At 42.4% G+C, this 23977-nt stretch overlaps 1 protein-coding gene across 2 annotated transcripts in view; it reads right to left on the minus strand.

Annotated features, from left to right (window-relative positions):
• The window catches only part of arhgap42b (Rho GTPase activating protein 42b), a 151104-nt gene continuing 127127 nt past the window's right edge, over window positions 1-23977 (minus strand). For both annotated transcript variants that reach the window (XM_083773472.1, XM_083773471.1), the window contains 8 exons: window positions 22760-22865; window positions 19579-19738; window positions 18846-18996; window positions 14178-14570; window positions 8780-8942; window positions 3591-3653; window positions 3388-3467; window positions 1-317 (listed from right to left, as the gene is read on the minus strand). In XM_083773472.1, coding sequence (XP_083629598.1) covers window positions 229-317; window positions 3388-3467; window positions 3591-3653; window positions 8780-8942; window positions 14178-14570; window positions 18846-18996; window positions 19579-19738; window positions 22760-22865 — 1205 coding nt within the window. In that variant the 3' untranslated portion in view covers window positions 1-228. The remainder of the gene's footprint in view (window positions 318-3387; window positions 3468-3590; window positions 3654-8779; window positions 8943-14177; window positions 14571-18845; window positions 18997-19578; window positions 19739-22759; window positions 22866-23977) is intronic.

Consider the following 23977-nt stretch of genomic DNA (forward strand, 5'->3'; position numbering starts at 1 on the left):
TGCGAGTGGGTGATCATAAACATGCATAAAATGATAGTTTATTACAGCAATTTCTTTAGTCGGATAAAACTATCTGCTAAAAACAGTAACAAAGAAAAACATTTCAACTTCAAATGAACACTACAGCAAAATTGTTTCGCAGTCGCTCGCATCAAGGATTATCGTTTTCCATGGATACCATGAAAGAAAGTTGCCAAGTTAAACTTTTTGTATTACTAGCGTAGCTTTTTAGAGGAAGACGACATAATTCTCAGGGATTAAACCTGTTCTCCCCTCGTAGGTTGCTTGTAGCCAGCCAGGTTCAATAGAAGGGTAGACTGCACACACACACACACACACACACACACACACACACACACACACACACACACACACACACACACACACACACACACACACACACACACACACACAGTCAAAACAGAATGTATTTTGCCTACACATGAAGAAATGGTTGACTGTAATTTGGCACTCATATTGGGTCAAATACCTGTAGATCATTCACTCGCATTTTTGAGTACTACTGAAATAGATATCAATACCAAAAACAATAGAATAAATAGGGTGGAATAACTAACAGTCATCAGGGGTTTGCTAGAATATCCTACAAAAGTACAGTATAAATACTACAGTACAGTACAGTATAAATACTATTTTGAAGACTATATATATATATATATATATATAGTCTTCAAAATAGATACTTTCCTATATGTATATATTATAAGTTGTTAGTAACAAGATGTTATAGTGCAGATTTGGGTCCCAGAAATAAATACTGGAACCTCAATCTCAGATTTACAGACCAGTAAAGTTAACATTTCTGGAACTCCAATGGTCCCTGAACCCCACGTTGAGAACCAGTGATTTAACCCATTCTGACCTGAGATCAGATTCATACGAGGTTTCCGCCGGACACACACTGGTCTGATGAACCCATTCTGACCTGAGATCAGATTCTAAAAATGTCAGTCGCTCTTCGATTTAAAAAAAATAGCAGACCTACAAGCTCGTATCGCGCCACTCGGTGGCGCGATATGAGCTTGTAGATCTGCTATTTTTCAATAGCTAAAGCATAACATGATGCTGACACCAAAATGGGTGCCCGGTCAGAATGGGTTAAGCGATGCACTCTCTTGTCTCTGACTCACACATCCAACAAGAGCCTCATCATTTCTTAGACTCCAGTCCAATTGGCAAAGAAATCACATTAAAACCATCAACCCCAAACATGTTTAATTGGCATCTTATCGAAAGATGCCAATTAAACAAAACTCATTAAGGAGAATTAAATTAGAGAGAGGCCAACAGCCACGTCGCTTCCTGACATGACAGTGCTGACATTTTACCATTGAGCTAATAGAGCCTGCCTGCTTGCCCAGGGGATAAATTGAATCTTGACCATCAGGTCAGATCCTGCATGTGTCTCACAGGGGAGACATGACCTTTGACACGATGTAGAAGAGCAGAGACACAAAATACAACCACCCTAACTGTATATGTTTATTGTATTAACTAACAGATTGGAAAACATTTATCGTTTCTTCTAGTTCAGTGACTCCCAAACCTTTCAGGTCGAGACACAACCTAGTGTAAATAGCAGGTCTACAAGCGCACAACGTGTCGCTTCGCGCCGAATTGTGGAGCTTGTAGATCGGCTTAATTATTATAAAAATAATTATTAATGGAATTTCTTAGATTTGTTTGTTTGTATAATTATGTATGTGTACTGTATATACATACACATAATTTATTTATTGATATTTTGTATGTAAGAAAACTAAATGGGATTGGGTTTTTTTGTGAGCCAGTGTTCTAGGTAATAACAAAAAAGGAATGAGGGCCACAGTCAAAAGTCAAAAGGTTTGACTTTGCACCCGAGTGTGGCGATTCAGGAGAAATGTTTCTGCCTGCACTCTAAACGTTTCGGGAGTGTTTGTTGACGTTTGCAGGGCTTGACTGCTGGCTGCTTATGCCAGGGAACAGTCAGTGCTTCCCATCACCATCACTAAGGTTACGCTGACCCGCTTGGCACATGGCAGCTACGCTCATGGAAACCGTACAAGGTCATACGATTTCCCCCGAGAGAAATGCTATCAAGCCATCAGGCCCTGCAGCATTGTGTTTGCCAAGGATGTGACTTTTATGCAGTGTTTGACAACGTGCTACAGTAAGCTGCAATAAATCAGGCAGCATCTGTTTCCCGTTTCATCGACGACGACAGACAGTGGAGCTTTTAGTTTGCATTCCCTTTTGACTTTGTGTTTATCGACAGTTAGTTTTATTTTTTCATAATTTTGTGGTGGGTTTCATTATTAGTTTGGTTTAGTTTTTATATTTTGAAAGGGCTTTGGTTTAGATTCGTTTTCATTAGATTTAGTGGTGGTTTTTTATTGTAATACAGGGGTAAGATCCCACATTGAACATTGATTTGACCAAACTGAATGGTAGAATATATTGTGCATGAGTATTGAGTATGAGTATAATTTGTCAATAAAACAACCGTCAACACAATACAACTAACACAACTGTTGTATCCTGCAGGTATGTGTAGGACCCCTACTGGTTGACATGTGGTATCGCATGAAGCTCAAAAGCCACACGTGTGCATTGCTGTTTTAACATGTAGCACAATGGTTTTGAATCATAAACACTGCATTAATGATGCATGCGGTCAAATCTGGTGATTTACAATTAACACGCTTCCTGCCATTGTTGTAGATCTGTGTTAATTAGCGCCAATAAGCTACTGTAATTGGTCTTTTATAGTGCTTTTGATCGATCAAGTCGTAATGCTACTCACATTAGCATTGAGTTGCTAGCTGGTGTTATCAACAACACTGGAGCACCCCTGCGCCCACTCCATCTGTTTCTTTCAATCGCCTGTACAGTATCTCCAATTCCTTGTCCCAGACTCCCAGGTGGCATTTCTGGTCAAAACAAGGTTTATTACCACGGCCCATAGCCGACGCTGCGTTAAGGCTTTCTTGTCGCTGATCGCAGGACCGGGAGTGGATGCGACAACCCACACAGTAGTAGTAACATTTTGTAACATCCGGTCGTGGGTTTTGGCTCTTCAAAACAAGGGTTGAACGGGGGAAATCCTGGCGCGAATTATTATTTAATCCTGGCGGCCAAAGGGTTTTAAGCTGCGTAAAAATTCAAAAGGACAGTAGGCTACTGCATTGGTTCTCAAGGTGGGTTCCGGGGTCTCCAGCTAAATGTGTAATACATCATACTCATTTTAACCACTTTATCCATTTATACGTTGGCTATTCAAAACTAGCAATATACAAGCTCACAGCATGTCACTTCAGACCACGCTGCGAGCTTGTAGATCTGCTATTTGAAAGTGTCCTAGAACCACTGGGCATACTGTAGACTCACCATTTGAGAAGTGTGCCCCCTGTGGAAAGCTGAGCTCGTGGCTGTGGTCGGGTTTGCAGGAGTACATGGCCTTGGCATCCCTTATGAACACAAGAACACACAAGAGATTGTTTTGTAATGGCTTTGATCGAAGACTTGAACGTCGAACACTCTGACATCAATTAGTTCGGCTCAAGCCGTGCATGCATCTTAAGATGGTCTACCTTCCCACTCGAGGGGCCTGCGATGACGAGGGACTTTCGAAGAGTAATGCTCGCGCAGCGACCCTGAAATAAAAAAATAAAACATGGTGAATTTCACTTGACCTTATAAAGACAGACAGACATCAACATCTGCCCCCCCGGGATCTGATTTCCACACTTTCCCACGACACATTTCAGGGGAAAGCATGTCGGGTCTGGTCTATGGTCATCAGTACGTCGACCTTAAACATATTTTAGGAAGTCTAGATCATTGGTTATCAAAGTGGGGTCTGGGGCGGGGGTTACAGGGGGTCCCCAGCAAAAGTAGTTAAAATAGCATCGCACATAGCATAATTTGATATTAAAAAATGGCAGATGGACAATGGCAGAACATGCATGCAGTTCACAGCACTATCTTTGTAGAATGTCAAAATCACACCCGTGTGAAATGACTATGCCATTACAAGCCATTATAATCATACATCATCTCATTCTGGCCAATCACAATTTGCGTCCTCACTTTTCCGTCTTGACTTTTGTCTTGCCCATCATGTGGCCCTCTGTATATCGGCCACATGATGACATGATGACGTCGTCATTTAGTGCCATTAACAAACAGTAAAGTCCATAGACTTGGCTGGCAAACGATTTACGTCATAAGGGCTCCATATGACACAATCTCCGAAAGCCATGCATTGGGCCCCTCAATGGATAGTGTCAGCATTGGTTTCTACAGACTGTAAATTAAGCCTATTTTACAGCGAAAGGCCCCATCTTTCTATATCTGGTCCAGAAATGCCCATCGTTCTGTATCTGGTCCAGAAATGCCCATCGTTCTGTATCTGGTCCAGAAATGCCCATCGTTCTGAATCTGGTCCAGAAATGCCCATCGTTCTGTATCTGGTCCAGAAATGCCCATCGTTCTGTATCTGGTCCAGAAATGCCCATCTTTCTATATCTGGTCCAGAAATGCCCATCTTTCTATATCTGGTCCAGAAATGCAACCGGAAATGCATTCACTCGGCAGAACCAGTAGAAAGCCTATTAATTTAAAATGAATGTGACCATAACATACAACATATGAAACAGTCTGAAAGGAATCCTCCACACTCAAAACAATTAGCACATTATGGCGAATTGTGTTAATCACTATAAACTATGTTCCTGCTGTTCTACATACAGCAGCCAACCAAGGAATTGCACACGAGACCATAAGGATTACCTGGAAGATGCTTCTGAACAACCATTTACAATGTGGTGACCCATAGAAAAATCTTAGATCATGTCATAACTTACAAAAAAGAAAAAGAAAAGCCTAGCCATTATGGATGGACATGAAGTATTAGCTGACAGTGAAAGAGTACTAATCTTATTTTTATTTTTTAAACATGACGTTATAAAAATGTAACTCAATATCATAATGACATAACAGACAGAATCGCCATTGTGGTTTGTTTATTTCTGGAACACAGTTCTTATTGGATTTTCAATGGATAAAATACTTCTGTGTCCCTGGCCTGGGCTAGCGGGCATTTTGTCAGGACTTTGCTGTGCTCTATTCTAATACTCTTTAATCTTGTGAAAATGACTGAAGACCGTTGTGGTGACGAGCATAATCCATGCTCCTGGCATCATACAATCAATGACAGATCGTGACAAATTGAATCACTTTCATTCAACCACCATTTTTAACTGAAGACCCAAAAGAGAAATAGATCACTAGTTTGTTAGTTAGTTAACTAGTGAAAGTAACAGATCTATAACCTCATAACGTGGCGCGATAAGAGCTTGTAAACGTACTGTATGTAAAACATTTACATTTATATATGAAATCATCAGATTCTGTTTATTTCATTTTTGAAATACTTTCGAAAAATGTTTTTAATTGGTGAAAAGTTGTGATTTATCTTTGTCTTAAAATCTTTTGAAATGGCCCAGGCCGTAGCGTAACGGTCTGGGCACCGGACTGGTAATCCAGTCGCAGTGTGCCGCGGGTTCGACTCCCGGACCCGACACGGCCTTTACTGCATGTCATCCCCCCATCTCTCTCCCGTTTCCTGTCAGCCTACTGTCTGTCCCTTCAAAAATCAATAAAAGGCGTAAGCCGCAAAAAAAAAAAAATCTTAAAAAAAAAAAAAATCTTTTGAAATATTATATACATTTCTTTCTCTTCTTCATGTTGGAAACTAATAAAAAGGGGATATTTTCTTGCAACCCATAAAAATCGGTCCACGAGACCAATCATGGGTCCAGAGCCACTGTATGGGAAACATTAGTGGAGGAGAGAGGAGGAGCGTGCCACTCCGGCCTGATGCATCATTGTGGGCAGACCTGGCTTCACTAACTAGCTACTAGGCCACATGAGGAACTTTAATAGCCAATCTACAAGCTCACAACGTATCGCGGGCTTGCATAACACAAATTGGAAATTTTAACAACACTGGAGTCTGGAACAGATAGGTCCCTGCCTGGCACAAAATATGTTTAGATGGAAGTCCGTGGACAAATACATATTAATTTGGGGGTGCTTGAAATGAAAGCAACTCCACCGAACACCACAAACCAAAAGTCACTTATAATAAGCAGACAAGATTGACGGCGGTGAAAAGGAAGCTATTGTCTGTCTGTCTGTCTGTCCCCCACACACACACCCTGATAAGCACTAAATCACACATTTGCCGGAGCAACTTTCAACTTTCAAGAAGCGGTTCAAAGACCAAATTAAGACCACACTGAAGAGAGGCCAGATCAAACTCGCTTCCTGTCGCGACCTCTGGCGTTCTCGCTCCGCACAGGGAGTGCAGTATATGGAAAGCCAGCGCACACAACACCGTGCAGCAAAGCGTGCAAAGCCAACCCTGTTCCTCCCAGTATATGTATATTGTACAGTATATGCCCGGTCTGCAACCTTGACTGTGGAGCCAGGATCGGACTATACAGCCACCAGAAGACTCACAAATAGGAGAAGATGGTCATCATCGGACACGATGGACAACCACAAGCAAGTGTGTGTGTGTGTGTGTGTGTGTGTGTGTGTGTGTGTGTGTGCGCGTGTGCAAAAGTGATCCTAATAGCGGCGAGGAGGAATCAAGGCTTTTCCAACCACCACTTCTAGTCTCTTCTGATGAAAAAGTTATTTACCGGGTTTGACCTACTGATCTACTGTATACTTTGACTTGAATACTGGGGCTGAGTACATTCACTGCACTTTACCGTGAGCACCCTACTCAACTACACTCATTGTGGTGGTACATGTATAATAGCAGTAGCACCAGGGTGTTATACAGAGCTATAAAGAGACTGCACTCACGGGGAGAGTACGTATAATCGCACCATCACCAGGCTGATGTGTGGGGCTGCTATACAAGGTAACGACCAGAGCCGGTCGGGGGTCATGTGATTGGCTTCTCCCGCGCACGCCAAGTCAAACAATCTGTTTGTCCAGAGAGAATGGGCGCCATGGGGCCGTGGCTGGGTCACATCAACCCTGCAGCAGGGAGAGCGTAATTAAATCCTGCTCTCCCACCGACAGGGAAAGAAAAGGGCATAAATCTTCAGTGCACATACTCAAGTCTGATCTCTCACACACATATGGTACACCTCTCTCTCTCTCCTTTCTCTGCCCAGTAGACAGACAAATTACTCGGAGTGGAGAGGATGGAAAGAAACAGACATTAAGATGTGTGAGAGAGAGAGAGAGAGAGAGAGAGAGTTAGAAATGAGCGGGGGAGAGAAAGGCAGCGGCTGAAAGAGGGACAGAAATGGAAGAAGAGTAAAAAGTAACCCACTCCCAGCATGCATTTCATCTCTGTCGGGCAGAAACCATGTGTATGAGGTTTCTGAACGACACAGACACTATTCTAGTGAGCTTGCAGAGTGGCTATGTAGATGGAGAATAGAGTGGTTAAACATTTAACCAAACTACTGCATTATATTTCATTTATTTCCCCCTAACCAATAAACAAGTCATCAACCTGTATGATATGTACTTGCATTGTAGCCCTACTATGTGGGAACAGGGGTCGTGGCAGGTTAAATTGTACACATGCACAGACAACTGTATGTAGTAGTTGCTGTGGCGATTCATACCTCAAATGGTAAATGGTGCATTTATATAGTCGCCCAGTCAGGGTCTACTTGAACAATCTTGAAAGCATCCGCGGTCCACCCCTCTGACCACTTCACAAGGCAGCCTTTAGCCACCCCCTGATCTGCTAGTTCTGGCTTAGATCAATGGAACGAACATCCTACTATCCTACTACAGATTCATAACACATATCCTTCATATGTCTGAACACATATCTCCTCCGTGGGTTGAGCAATTGAGCTGAACTCAAGGACCCCTGAGGGGGTCCCCAGACCCCACTTTGAGAACAACCGACATGGGGTACAGTACACACAGAAAATCCACTGCCTTGAACCAAACAGTGGCCGATAAAGAACATGCCTATATGACTGGGCCTGGAAAAATCTGTCTCAGCCCTGTCTGTTCGAAAATTATTATAATGACCGGTGGATGATGTCAATGTGACAATTCTTCCCACCGTCTCCTATTGTCTAGTAACTAGTTCAAAGCAATCACTTGAATCGCTTCAATATAGGGAGTGAAGAAGGTGAAGTAGAAAGTAGACAAAATTGCAGAGATGGCCATGGAAATTAAATTGGGTTACAAATTGTCCATATAAGCCTTCACCTTCATCTTAATACAATACCCTGCTAACTACCGGTACTCTCCCTCTTTAAAAACACTGCATGTGTTCTCCACCGTGTCTCCTGGACTATACATTTAGTATTTATGGTAATATTAGTGACTAGTAATTTTGTTATGTCCGTGGCCAAAATGTAGTTTGAGGAAAATGTCCATCACAACCCGGCATGTTGAGGACCCCTACACAGTACACACGACGACACCACAAAGAGAACGACACCAGTACAGACATAGCTACCTGTACACATGGATTAAATCAAAATAAAATGTCACGACTATAACAGTTTGTATGACCAAGTACGATAATGTGTGATTTGTGAAACCGTATGAAAGGAGAATATAGTTTTAGTAATATTGATTCTCCCACAGCGACTGAGAACTTTAGTCCATGGCTACAGTTATAATGGACTCTGTGCTGTGTGTAGTGGCCCCTAGCCCACAGGTTGGGTTAATGGCTGCACTAGTGGTGTCAGTAACAGTTATCATTGCGGAGGTTCATTACACTGAGCCGGGTCTTTGGTAGCCGTTGCTACAGGAGCCGTCCACCTTCTGGCGGGTCACTTGCTTGGGCGGTAGTTCCGGGCGACCTGGAGACTTGCTGACAACGCTCTCCTTAGGTTCTGGCGTCGACAGGCTCTGGAGCGATCCACAGTAGCTCCGACGACCTTGAGGGAGTTGTAATGAAATCAATATTAACCCTAGAACACTAAACATACATTTTGTCAAACCATCACTATACGTGTGTATAGTGATGGTGTGACAAAATGTATGTTTAGTGTTATATTTGAAGTTACCAATGTAAAATATTCCATAAAAAATCTAAATATAAGTCTATAAGTCTCTTCTTTAATATTTCAGTATGACTTTTCACAAAAAAAAGAAACATTGTTATCATAAAATATCCCTCAAAAACAAATAATGGAGCTGGGAACTCGCTGTTTTTTCCACCACTTTTCTGAAGAAAGCACCAATCTGCAAGGGCCTAATCCGATAAACACAGCTCTTTAACAAAATCCAGACTCTTGAGAGACACTCCGGATTTGACGGTGTATAATACACTGATTTATCGTCTCTGACGGGTGGATTATATTTTTCGGTGCCAATGACTAAACTGTAATCCTGGGTGCTACTCCCTCTGCCAACCTAGGGACAGCCCCGAACTGAGCTCATGCTTCCTTCGATGCATGAGGAGTTAAGGAGCGTCTTATCACCTGACAGGGGTTTCCCCGGCAGGACCTAGTGCATGGAATGAACACGTTATTTCAACCAGTTAATTTCCCCTCCATCAGGCGCCCCGGCTGACCAGGGGGAGGCAGCATAGAGACCATGATTAATAGAGACCATGATTTGTCTCTGCTACTTCTGATGCTTTGGTGTGACGCTGTAGTAGTATGCTCAAGTAGGGCGTTCATTTATGAAAACACAATAAGGATATGGAGGTAAGAGGTCTCTGCCCAACATAAACGTTATATTGTACTGGGTTATTCTCAGCGTGTATTCAGTTAAGCCATGTCATTATTCTAATGTCTCACCCTAATTTGATCCTTAATGATTTCAGTAACATTTTCTGGGGTAAATTGGAAATGACAAATGCACACCATTTATTTAAAACAAATATTTATGCCACTTTATGTGCAGTAGCTGTGATGCTGTAGTATAATTTATTTGACTTCATTCAGTTTGCATATTGTTTTCATTAATGTTCAAATGTGTATCTGAGAGCATGGAATTCCACAGGAACGAATCAGAGATAAAAAATACATTATTTAAAAACGCTGTCAACTCACTGTTATGAGAGCAGTGTTTGCGAACGCAGTGAGCCACTTACTATGACAGCAAGGGCTGAATGTCTGTGTATGTGTGTGTGTGTGTCTGTCCCGCTGTTACACCACCCGCCCACCACCAGAGGGCGCAGCTGTAGCACACACACACACACACACACACACACACACACACACACACACACACACACACACACACACACACGAGCTGCGTTCGCTTCCCGCGTTTGCGTCTTACTTGTATGCACACAGTTATGACTTAGCGTATGCGTCTGGGGTCTCAGACTCGCTTCACTTCCAAAAAACAACAGAGACAGACACAGACCATGACAGAGAAATGTATCGGTATTATTTTGCATTCTTGTCTGTCAAAGATGCCAAGGCCTGTTGCTTTGACTTCATTAGTAATGAAATGTTTGGAAAAGCTAGTCAAAGATAATATCCTAAAGCAGGTGGAGAAATCTCTAGATCCCCTGCAGTTTGCATACAGGTCTGGAAGAGGTGTAGATGATGCCACTATCACCCTACTGCATTTCCTGTACCGCCACCTTGAGGGGAAAAAAACACAGGCCAGATTGTTGTTTGTTGATTTTTCCTCTGCTTTTAACACGATCCAGCCACATCTCCTAGCCCAGAAGCTAATCAGTTATTTTAAACTGGATCTTAACCTTGTTGGCTGGATCTTAGACTTCCTAACTGTTAGGTCTCAGTGTGTGAGGGTAAATGAGGTCATGTCTTCTCTGCTGCTCTCCTCCACTGGTTCTCCCCAAGGCTGTTGTCTCTCTTCATTACTGTATATTCTGTATACCAACGACTGTTGTAGCCATCACCCTAACAGGTATATTGTCAAATTTGCTGATGACTCTGTAATTGTTAGCCTTCTTGAAGATAATGAAGTACAGCATGGGCCAGTTGTCGATGATTTCATATCCTGGTGTGACAAGTCATTTTTACAGCTAAATGTGACCAAAACTAAAGACATGATCATCAGCTTTAGACGGACTCCTCCCAGTCCTGCTCCTACACTTATTAAGGGCACAGAAATTGAAGTTGTAGAGAGCTACAAATACTTGGGTGTCGTTCTGGACAACAAACTCTCCTTTGATTCTCATGTTGCCTCTACTTCAAAAAAAGTCCAGCAGCGTCTTTTTTTTCTGAGGAAAATGCGTTCTCATCTGTAATCTCTGTAATCTATCTATAAACTCTTTTTTATAGGAGTTTTATTGAATCTGTTCTTATGTTTTGTATGGTTGCCTGGTACGGAAATCTGACCCTAGCAAACAAGAACAGGCTCAGCAGCCTCGTCAAAGTGGCCAGTAAGATTTCTGGGAGAACCCAAGCCCAAATTATAGAGTACAAGAGGCAGATGCTTAAGAGAACCTCCTCCCTCCTGGAGGTATCGGATCACCCACTTCGATCTGAGTTTGAACTGTTGCCCTCAGGTCGTCGGCTGAGGGTGCCCGCCACAAAGACTAATCGGTTCAAATTATCATTTGTCCCAGCTGCTATTCAACTGCTGAACAGCAAATAGCACTTTATTCTTGCCCCTTTGCACTTACTGCCCACTAATGCACTTTTGCTGACTTTGCTACTACTGTATGTCATGAATTCTCTGTCTCTAGTGCCCTGTTCTTAGTCTTGCATTGAATGTTGTTGTTGTATGTATTTTGTGTGTATTTTACTATGATCTGGCTGCAAACCAATTTCCCGCAAGGGACAATAAAGCTAACCTTGAACCTTGAATCTTGAAGTATATTAATGTTGGTTGTACTTTGCGTGTGCAAAAATTTGTCTAAACGTGTTGAAGCATCTGTTTAAAGACGCACCAGAAACACAGAGCCCCCCCCCCCCCCGTGCAAGCAAAACAGATTGGATTTGATCCGCCAGGACATAAATGGAGACTATCTGAAGAATTGGCTCGTCGCTGGGTGTATTGTTGTAGACGAGAGGTTAACCCATCCCTCGGCCTCATTTAGATCCATCATGGTCCGGAGCGGTTGTGCAAAGACCTGCCCGGAGGCAGCACTGTTTAATCTTTAATGCAATGTAATTGTGTGTGTTTAATATGCGTTTTGTTTTGTTGAATTACTCATGACAAAGTTGTAAAAGTCAACAGTATGTATATCCATAAAATGAGCAAGCATCACGCTAGCAGACATTACTCTAGTTCTGTCTTTCAAACATTTTATTATTATTATTATTATTATTATTATTATTATTATATATTTTCACAATCCGATACACAGATACGCCAGCTACTTTCGGCTTGCTTATGTTATGGATATAGGCCTACATACTGCTGACATTTACAACTTTGTCAACAAAAATACTTGCAATACATGCAATGATGCATAAATAAATTGCATTAAACAGTGCTGCCCGTTGTTGTTATATTTATGTATAAAATATTATACTGTCCGTTTTGAGATGCTGCAGCCATGTGTGTAAAGTTCAGATTGTTGATGTTGAATCCCATGTGGAATATGCAGCATAAAAAGGCTGATGAGAGACTGTTGACTATTTTTGTTTTATATCCTGCAATTATCCAGTTTGGCTGATTGGAGACTTCTTATTCCAATGAATTGGTTCAGTTGTAAAAGGAGCTGGCTAAACAGATTGTGTTCTTTTTGCGGGTGGAAGGGGCCCGGTTGAAAAGTAATATAAAGTAATATGACTGACGCAAGAGTAGCTGTAGGCTACTATGGGTCTGAGTTGTTTTCCCCGTATGGGTCTGTTGCGCGGAAAGCTGCGTCCCAATCATAGACTGTAAAAAATATGGACAAAGCGTTCCCCGGGTCTAACATGAACGTAAAATGAAGCCTGAAATCCCTTGCATGTAAATCGCCATCTTTCTAGATCCGTTTTGGACCAGCTGGCCATTGGCTGGCTCCGTTTGGGTCCAGCTGGCCATTGGCTGCCCAGACAACGAGGCGGGACTTCCCCCCTTCTTCTCCGTTGGTTTTTATTTTGACTCGAGTGGGAGGAGAAGACTCTTGAGTGGGAGGGGAATCCCGATCATAGACGGTAACGGTAGCCACGCCCCTCAGAACATACGCGACTTTATGGTCATTATTTTAATTAATAATTTTCCAAAAAGAATATTATGACATTAGAAATGAGACTTTAAACTAGTGACTGGAAGAAGAAAGTATTCATGACCATGTTTATTAAGGTAATACAGTCTAGGTGAAGTTGGGCCAAAATACATGGGCCTCTATGGAGCTATGGGGCTTTTTGGGTCCAGTCCAGCGCCACAACAGGCCATTATATGAACTACCGATTTCAAATGAGGCTTCACGAAATATCTGGCTGACTGCCCCCCTGGTCCCAATGTAACAGTATTATATAATTACACAAAATATGATTCAAATAAGTGCTTCTACCTGACTTAATTCTCCATGGTTCATGTGTATAGGAACACATAGTGCATTAGAGGTCACAGCTCCTTTAAGTCTCCACCTTTTGCCCCCTGTATAAATGTCCTGCGACACCTCCACCTCTTCCTTATGTACTTCCGTCTTGGAACGAGGTGGGTGTCTTTGTTGACTTCTCTGTATAACATAATAAGAATTGTACTTGCAAATTGATTTATACAGTGTTTGTTTAACTCTGTTTAGAGAGGAGTATGCACTACTGAGAACTAACGTGGAGACGTGTCTGTTGTTCTTCTTTGTCAGGTATGTTACGTTTTATTATTTGTTGTGTACTGTCGCTCTTAGCTTATGTACTTCCGTCTTGGAACGAGAGAGGAGTATGCAACTATGCACTACTGAGAACTAACTTGGAGACGTGTCTGTTGTTGTTCTTTGTCAGAATAAAACGTGGTTTCTAAAGAGAGTTCTGGGTCCGTCTGTCCAATCAACACAACGCAGAGAGAGAGACCGATTACACCGGTTACACCAGTATTAATCTGTGTTTTTTTGTACTTGACACTACAGTGTCACACAAAAGCATCAAAAGTAGAAAATTGACAATCGCTTCGTGCCACATTTCTACCAAGCTCACGATCTACAAGCTCACTTTGTGAGCTTGCCTATCACAGCATGCCCGAATTATTGGGCATATCATTATGATTAGTTTGAGGAACCGTTGCATCTCTATTTGAAACGGGGGGCCTACCTTCAGAGACATGCAGTGATCTCAGAGATGGGGCCGCAGAGCGGTTTAGCTGCGCAGGCCTGAAGTCCGAGTGGCAGTGAGGGGCTTTCTTGGGCGGTGGTTGGGGGGACGTCCCGATCGCAGCGCCAGTGACCCACGACAGGCTGAGGCCGTCCTCCGACTCTCCGTCCGTGCGGCCCGCCGCGTCCTCCCGGGAACTGCAGGACTCGGGGCTGCTGACACACACAGCGGCGCCCCTGGGTACCACCGCAGGGGGCCTGCTGCTGTCCCAGACATGGGCTGCGGCAGAGGAGAACAATGTCTTGGACGAGCTGTTCTGTTCGGAGGAGTGGGAGGACAGGGACTCCATGCTGCCCATGGGGGTGCTGCCTGGACTGCTGCTCAACCCGTCACCTGTGCAGGGGTCAGGTGGGTTCATACGTAACACCTTGTTAAAACCTGCTTACAGTGTCTAGCAGAAAACTACAGACCATTAAAACCTGCTTACAGTATAGCAGAAAACTACAGACCATTAAAACCTGCTTACAGTATAGCAGAAAACTACAGACCATTAAAACCTGCTTACAGTGTCTAGCAGAAAACTACAGACCATTAAAACCTGCTTACAGTGTCTAGCAGAAAACTAGACCATTAAAACCTGCTTACACAGTGTCTGTGCAAACATGTTTAGTGTCTAGTAGAAAACTAGCCTGGGTTCCAGCCTGAATCCCTGCATTTTGTGAATCTTTTTTGTCACTTTGCTACTCAGTCTCACTCGTATTTCATAACGTCACCTGTTACATATATCCACGTTGTTGCTGATACGTCATCAGCCAGTGCCACTCTGTCTTTTCTCAAAACCGTAAAACCTACGGTAAAAGGTCAACAATAATTTGATTCAGTATTCGCTACAGTATGTCAGATTCAGTAGTACAAAAACCCTGACGGCTGTGTGGGGTGAGTTTAGTGAATGATGTGGGGTTTTTTCAAACCCGCGCCACAGACCAATCAGAAGCCATGGGTCGATTTCACCCGTTTACATGTCCCGCCTAACTTGGAGATAGGACCCTTTCCAGACTGGGTAGAGATAGGACCCTTTGGGTAGAGATAGGACCCTTTGGGTAGAGATAGGACCCTTTGGGTAGAGATAGGACCCTTTGGGTAGAGATAGGACCCTTTCCAGACTGGGTAGAGATTGGACCCTTTCCAGACTGGGTAGAGATAGGACCCTTTCCAGACTGGGTAGAGAGAGGACCCTTTCCAGACTGGGTAGAGATAGGACCCTTTCCAGACTGGGTAGAGATAGGACCCTTTCCAGACTGGGTAGAGATAGGACCCTTTCCAGACTGGGTAGAGATATGACCCTTTCCAGACTGGGTAGAGATAGGACCCTTTCCAGACTGGGTAGAGATAGGACCCTTTCCAGACTGGGTAGAGATAGGACCCTTTCCAGACTGGGTAGAGATAGGACCCTTTCCAGACTGGGTAGAGATAGGACCCTTTCCAGACTGGGTAGAGATAGGACCCTTTCCAGACTGGGTAGAGATAGGACCCTTTCCAGACTGGGTAGAGATAGGACCCTTTCCAGACTGGGTAGAGATAGGACCCTTTCCAGACTGGGTAGAGATAGGACCCTTTCCAGACTGGGTAGAGAGAGGACCCTTTCCAGACTGGGTAGAGAGAGGACCCTTTCCAGACTGGGTAGAGTTAGGACCCTTTCCAGACTGGGTAGAGAGAGGACCCTTTCCAGACTGGGTAGAGAGAGGACCCTTTCCAGACTGGGTAGAGATAGGACCCTTTCCAGACTGGGTAGAGAGAGGACCCTTTCCAGACTGGGTAGAGATAGGACCCTTTCCAGACTGGGTAGAGATAGGACCCTTTCCAGACTGGGTAGAGATAGGACCCTTTCCAGACTGGGTAGAGATAGGACCCTTTCCAGACTGGGTAGAGATAGGACCCTTTCCAGACTGGGTAGAGATAGGACCCTTTCCAGACTGGGTAGAGATAGGACCCTTTCCAGACTGGGTAGAGATAGGACCCTTTCCAGACTGGGTAGAGATAGGACCCTTTCCAGACTGGGTAGAGATAGGACCCTTTCCAGACTGGGTAGAGATAGGACCCTTTCCAGACTGGGTAGAGATAGGACCCTTTCCAGACTGGGTAGCGAGTGACAAAACAGATTGACGGAATGCAGCAATTCAGGCTGGAACCCAGGCTAGTATAAAACTACTGACCATTAAAACCTGCTTACAGTGTCTAGAGAATTACACCCTATTAAAGCCTGTTTAAACAGCCTCTAACAGATGTTCCCAACCTTGTGCCGTGTCAAGTAGTCAGATCAGTGGGCCACGTGCATTCTGAAAGCATGTTTATTCAATCAATCGTGTTCCGGCTTGGAACCAATGCTGTATACTTTAAAAAATAATGATGGTTGGAATCACTATGAAAACTCATTTTTAAGAAAGATAATACTGTCATTTTTATTTACATATTCTCTGATTTCTGTTTAGTTTTTGTGAAAACAAGCTATATTCAGCTGCCAGTAAATAAAGACCGGAACATTGCAGTGACACAGTTCTTCCACTGATGAAAGTAGAGACTCTCGGCTTTCTTTTGAGATAATTGGTGTTTATATTATTATAATACTATCATAGAACAAAATATTATGTTGGTCTTGAAAGATAAGTCCAGTCTCTCGCTGGCAAGGAATGCAAAATGTATAAACGCTGTTAGTTTTATGAGTTAATGGTCTCAGTTAACGGGTCAGACACCCTATATATAATAGTTAATGCAGAGCTGCCATGTCTCACCCTTTGAGTGTGACAGTCACGCAATTTAACCCTTTACCACGCACCACGCCACACATGCCATTTCACACGCATTATAATGATAAATAACAATTTTCTCTGCGGCTCCGCCGCGTAATAACGCACGCTCCGCACAAACGGTAAAATAGCCGATCTGCATGCAGCGCTGATATATGCAGGAGGGTAAACAGTGGACCAAAAACGTCAGCAGGGTCCCTGACTGTGTGACGCATGGAAATGAGCCATGCGGAGTTGAACATAGCTTCGAAATATTTTTCATGGAAGACAATATAGCCCCCACAAGTTACAACAAGTGAGTAAGTGACCTGTGACTATCTCTCTTCTATACTGGTGTGTGGCGTCTCTTGCGTGATATGAGGAAGTGGAACGGTGCCAACTGCCATAGCCCGTGCACATTATAGGGACAAAGTTGTGTGTGTGTGTGTGTGTGTGTGTGTGTGTGTGTGTGTGTGTGTGTGTGTGTGTGTGTGTGTGTGTGTGTGTGTGTGAAGTGAAGTGAAGGGGGAGGGTCCGCATCGCGACTTGTTTCTGTTCATAGAGAGAGAGAGCCCACATATGTGTTTGAACTAAGAAAATGTAAAAATAAGGAATTTTCCCACATTCCAGTTTTCTGACATATTCCCCAATTTCCACTGAGATTATGGGGTGAATGAATGTGGCATTGTCATATTGTCATGCATCAGATCATGTCCAAATCAGGTTCTCCAATCTCCAGTAGCCTCTTCAGTTTTTTTAAGATTTTTTTGAGTGGTGCACTCCCTTACGGAGCTATGTGTGTGGCTGGCTGGGTCTGAGCACTATGTGTGTGGCTTGCTGGCTGGCTGGGTCTGAGCACTATGTGTGTGGCTTGCTGGCTGGCTGGGTCTGAGCACTATGTGTGTGGCTTGCTGGCTGGCTGGGTCTGAGCACTATGTGTGTGGCTGGCTGGCTGGCTGGGTCTGAGTACTATGTGTGTGGCTTGCTGGCTGGCTGGGTCTGAGCACTATGTGTGTGGCTTGCTGGCTGGCTGGGTCTGAGCACTATGTGTGTGGCTTGCTGGCTGGCTGGCTGGGTCTGAGGAGCATAGATAGATAGATAGATATCTTTCTTTTCTGAAATATGGCAGCCCTGGTTAATGCATGGTCTCAGTTAACGGGTCAGACACCCTATATGTCTGTAAATATACTTTTACTGGTCCTAGTATTGATCATTTCTTCTATGATATTGTCTTGATGAATTGAATACACAGGACCACAATGGAAACAAGCCCTCAGGGCTTTTTGTGTTATGCTTTCAGCAGTATTGTACAACTGTACCTCTGTACTTTTGCAAACTGATCAATCAAAATCTATTCACAGCCTCCAGTAAGATACCGTTACGCTGCGTTCAGACCTGAGGATATATTTGTTTCCAGTCGCTCCAATCGCTTCACTTTGGTTAGCTTTGGTTAGCCAAAAAAAAGTCCGTTTGCGAAGTAATTTAACTTTGGGAGTGTAACCAAATGTACCTGCTCGTTCACCCAAAACGGCTCGGTTCAATATATATTTAACATAATTTATATGAGCAGCAACATTTGTTCCTATATCTTTGCAAAGAGTTTGTATATGGTTTTCCCGGCAGAGTCAGTTCAGTTTGAACTGGATGAATAAAACCAAACGGCTGTCAGGACACTTTGGGTGAAATCGGGGGGATGCGGACGTCGCTTCAATTGGATCTTTCCAGCTGGGTGGCGAAGATACCAGGCGGCCATTCACTTCGTTCATGTTGCCCTGTTTGTGCAACTTCTCGTCTTTGTATATGTATCACAGCACTCTTAACTATCCAGGACTGAACGCAGCTATGAAACCGGGCGCCACGCACCCAGCCATGCTCTGGTACTCACTTTCTGCATCAGCCAGACACAGTGTGGGGGTGTAGAGGCTGCGGGGCTTCCTGGGCCCTGAGGAGAGGCAGGTGGCTCTACTCCTGCGGATGCCGGGCCGAGACTGGGGCTGGGGCAGTGGCACGTTGGGGTCCGGAGCCTGGTGGAACACCTGGGATGTGCAAGGGGGTCCGAGGAGAAGAACTGCTTATTAACAACGCTAAGGAACTTCTTCAATGTTGCAAAATACAGCTGGTGATAGGCTTAGCCAGAGTGAGTGCAGTCAAGGTCCCCCAAGTTGATTATGCATGTGGCCATGGCCATCTGAAAATGTTTTGTGCCAGGGACACCCAGAAGAGAAGATTTATTTTAAAACTACAGGGGGTCTGAATGTGTTGTGTGATTGGAATGTTAATTGTCATTTTTTGTTGTGAAAATGTCTGAAAATAAAGGAAACAGAAATTCTATGAGGGGGAATATTCACAGAAAGACACATCTACAAAAACATCTACAAGCTCACAAAATACTGTATGAAGTGGGGGTCCCTGCTCCATCTCTCAACTAAGGAATACATGGCCTCTAAAATACTGCTTTAGAAATAAATAAATATAAAAGCCTGTTACTATCGGTCTCAATAAAGAGATTGGGAGCTGAGGGCTATTATCCTTAGTTTTCCCCCATTAGGAAAATAAATACATAAACTAACAAGAAAACAAGAACAAACAATCTCTCTCTCTCTCTCTCTCTCTCTCGCCTTGTCAAAGTTCTCGATAAGTATTTCCACTACGATGTTCTGGAACTTGATGTTCATCATGGCTGCCACCGTCTCCTCCTGGGAGCGCATGAGCGTGGGCCCAAACACTACGCCCAGGTTGGACACCGTCATCAGGTTGGACTGGCTCTGAGTGGAAACTCTGCGCGATGAGTGGAGAAAAACAAAACAAATTCTCTAAAAACTTTGTTCCAGGGACACTCAGAAGAAAAAGATTTGAGTTAAAAATGTTTGCTTTAGAACATAATATATATTCAAAGATTTGCTAAAAAAATATACTGAGCAATGACTTGTCATGACACTTCAGAGTGAGCATATCACTGAACTTTGAAGTGGACTTTTATCTAGCAGCTAGCAGGTTATCGTACATCGTACTGTTAAGTACAGGGATGGTCTTTAACAATTTGTATTTGTATTTGTATTTGTATTTATTTATTCAGCACAGTATAAAAACAACATAGTGAACATAAATATGAGAAGGGTAAGGTGCTAGGCTGAGGCAAAAAAGCCCAAGGGGCTTATACGAGGCCTCTACCTATATAAATTAAAATGAAACATTGTACATGAGATATAGAATATCCAGAAAACATGAATGCAGTATATAAAACATAAACAAAACAACAAAACAAAAACACAACATTGGTTATTTACATGATTAGAGAAAAGAATAGATGATACAAAGAAATATAATTAGGTGATCTGGTCAATTAAGTGGGTCCTAAACTTATGTTTGAAATGTTTTAATGAAGTAGAATTTGATGAGATTGCTGTATAGGTGTTCCATAGCTGGGCCCCCCTGTATCTGATGGAGAACTGACACAGACCAGTACGGAACTTTGGGAGATGTAAATGATTTGACTGTCTCGTATTGAAGTGGTGCACATCACTGTTGAACTGGAAAAAGTCTTTACATGGCAAAGGAAATGAAACTGGCTGGAACAATACTTTGAAAATAAAGTTGCAGGTTTGGTATGTATTTAAATTAAAGATTGGTAAAATATTGAGTTGTTTAAAAAGAGGGGCAGAATGAGCAGACCAATCACTGTATGTGGCAATCCTGCAGAATCTTTTTTGCAAAATGTGGAGTTTGTGAAGATGTGTATTAGAAGTAGCTCCCCAAATGATATTGCAATATATAAGATATGGATAAATTAAACTATAATAAAGAGTTGGGAGACAGTTTTGATTAACCAGACTACGGAATTTGCCAATAATGCCAATGGATTTTGATATTTTCTTACAGACATGGCTAATGTGGTTTGTCCAGCTTAGTCTTTCATGGATAATTACACCAAGGAAGGTTGTTGATGTGACCTGAGAAATTGGATCATCTCCTATAGACAGACTGTGTTAGAATTACAATACTTTTTATTTTTTGATGTAAATATAATAAAATTTGATTTTCTTATGTTCAGTGATAATTTGTTTAATTTAAACCATGTTGAAATATTTTCAAGATCGTGATTAGCCTTTGCCATTAGAGCTGAAAAATCAGTATGTGAAATAAATAAATTAGTATCATCTGCAAAAAGTACAGGAAACAAGAAGGACAAAGCTGCGGCCAAATCATTAATATAAATCAGAAATAAGAGTGGTCCTAGTATAGACCCCTGGGGGACCCCACATTTTAGGGTTGCACTCTCTGATGATTTACCGTTGATGATAACAAATTGTTGACGGTTATGTACGGTATATAATTTAAAAACCATGTATGAGTGATTCCAGCAAATCCATAGTGTAGTAACTTTTGAAGAAGAATATCATAGTTAACAGTATCAAATGCTTTAGATAAGTCGAGAAAAATTCCCAAAGCGTATTCATTATTATTGAATGCAGTATGAATTTTATCAACTAATTGAAGAATAGCCATTTCTGTAGAATGATTTTTCCTAAATCCATATTGGTGTTTGTACAGTATGTTATGGTCCTGCAGATGTTCGATCATTCTGTTAAAGACTAATTTCTCCAGAATCTTTGAGAAACATGGGAGAACAGAAATAGGGCGGTAGTTACTAAATACACTATGGTCTCCAGCTTTGTGAACAGGAACTACTTTGGCAATTTTAAGGTCATTGGGTATTATTCCAGTTTCTAGAGATTTAGTGAAAATGTGGGTCAAAGGCTTAACAATTTAATTTCTAGTTTTAATGATTAAGTTAGATCTGACCTCATCATGACCAGCAGCTGAGTCTTTCATGCACATAATTATGTCCATGATTTCCTTCTCTGTAGGAGGTTTGAAGCTCTGAAGGATAGAAGGATAGTGACCTGTCAGAAACTCCCATGGAGACCCAGCTCTAGGACTTATCCTCTCTGATAGAACTGTACCAATATTAACAAAATAATTGTTAAAAGCACATGCAATGTCAGATGGGTCAGAGTAAACTCTATTTTCATCAACAAATTGAGATGGGAGAGTGGCTGTAGCCTTTTTCCTATTTAGAAGCTGGTTGATGACTCTCCAGGTGGTTTTGATGTTATTTGAAGCCTCATTAAATTTGTCTGAAAAGTACTCTTTCTTAGCAGTTCTAATAAGATGGTTGTAATTGTTGCGATATTTCTTATAATTTGCTATATTCATTGGGGATGGATTACAGATGAATTTCTTATACAATTTATTCTTAGCTTTCAGGGACTTGTGGAGATCTGGTGTAAACCAGGGTTTTCTAAATGCACAGACCTTGTTTGCTTTTTTTCTGACAAGAGGAAAGCACCTGTTGAATATAGAGTTAAAGTACTTTAAAAATGACTGATATGCTTGTTCAACATCATCATGGGTGTATACATCATCCCATAGGATTTCATCAATCAGCTTCTCAGATTGGTCAACATTTCTTTTGTTAAACACTCTAAACCTTAGAACTTCTGCCTCCTGGTGGTTAACTGAGGCTTTTGATGAGAAGTGAAACACAGGATAATGGTCAGAAATATCAGAATGAAAGACACCAGATTTCCATACATTATTAAGAGAGTTAGTAAATATGTTGTCAATAAGGGTTGCAGATGAGGAAGTCACTCGAGTAGGTTTAGTAATTAAGGGGTATAAGGAGTTTGCATACAGAGTATTCAAAAATTCTGCAGTGAGTGAAGAGGACTCACTGTTAAATAGATTTATATTGTAGGAAACATACAATGTTACGAGGAGAGCTTGAAGAAGACCTACGTAACGAGGTGTTTTATCAGCATCTCCAGCATCTCCCTGTTCCTCTCCGGGAGCTTGTGGAGCAAAGCATGGACGGCACACACCCTGTAGTTCTGGTCATCTGATTCTGAAACAGAGAGGATCATGATGCCATACTGTACATACATACAATAAACACTATTATTGATAGATGAATAGGTAAGTGGGCGGGCCGGGCATGCAGGCAGACATACTGTATAAGTGCTCCTTCTGACCTACAGGGCCTCATTTTTTATAGATTTCTTATCTGAATATGAAGTTTTTCAGAAAGCTTAAAGGAGCACTTTACCGTAGTAAAGTGTTCTTATGTTCTGATAGTGTGATGTCACTATATTACTGTTTTTTTCACTGGCCCGTTTGACCGGGTTCAGCCTCCAGGAAGAAACCCTAAATACAAAGTTAATACACCATTGCACATAAATACGACTCCGGGGTGTCTAATGATGTACTGTCACCTAATAAACACATGAAAAACTGGAAAAATACAATAATTTTGGTACTCCATCTTTAATGTTCATCATACTGTAGTATGCAAGTACAGTACACTCTATTGTGAAAGATAATATTCTCTCTTCCATCTGTTTTCAGTGGTGCTACAATTCCCATGGTGCATTTGCGTGGGCAATTAAGCAGCCTGGCACACCCATGTGGTCTATAGCCGCCATTACATCCTTAGAAAGAAAAACAAAGAAATAAGTGTTGTACCCGGCCCTTTTTTTCTTCTTTCTAATTATTTGATCAGCCCAAAAAGTTGTGTTTGATGTGTCATGATTTGTCACAACAAGAGTTGGCTTTGTCCGAGGCTTATAAGGTCTTTAAATAAATACTTTTTGAAACATCTATGGGAATTCTCTTCCGGGCCTGTCGTCGTCATGAAAGGGTCAGAGACAGAGACTGCGACGCTCTAGTCTATTGTATCACTGTTTCGCTGTAAGTACAGCGGACTAGGACTCTGGACCAGAGGTTAAAACCAGGACTAGGACTAGGACTCTGGACCAGAGGTTAAAACCAGGACTAGGACTAGGACTCTGGACCAGAGGTTAAAACCAGGACTAGGACTAGGACTCTGGACCAGAGGTTAAAACCAGGACGTGAGGGCAGTGGTGGAAAAAGTACTCAAATGTTGTATTTGAGTAAAAGTATCAATACAATGCAGTACAAAAGTATTGGGATCAAAATGTTTAAAGTACCAAAAGTAGA

Source organism: Protomyctophum parallelum (assembly GCF_964188405.1).
Source record: "Protomyctophum parallelum genome assembly, chromosome: 9".
In the NCBI taxonomy this organism is placed as follows: Eukaryota; Metazoa; Chordata; class Actinopteri; order Myctophiformes; family Myctophidae; genus Protomyctophum; species Protomyctophum parallelum.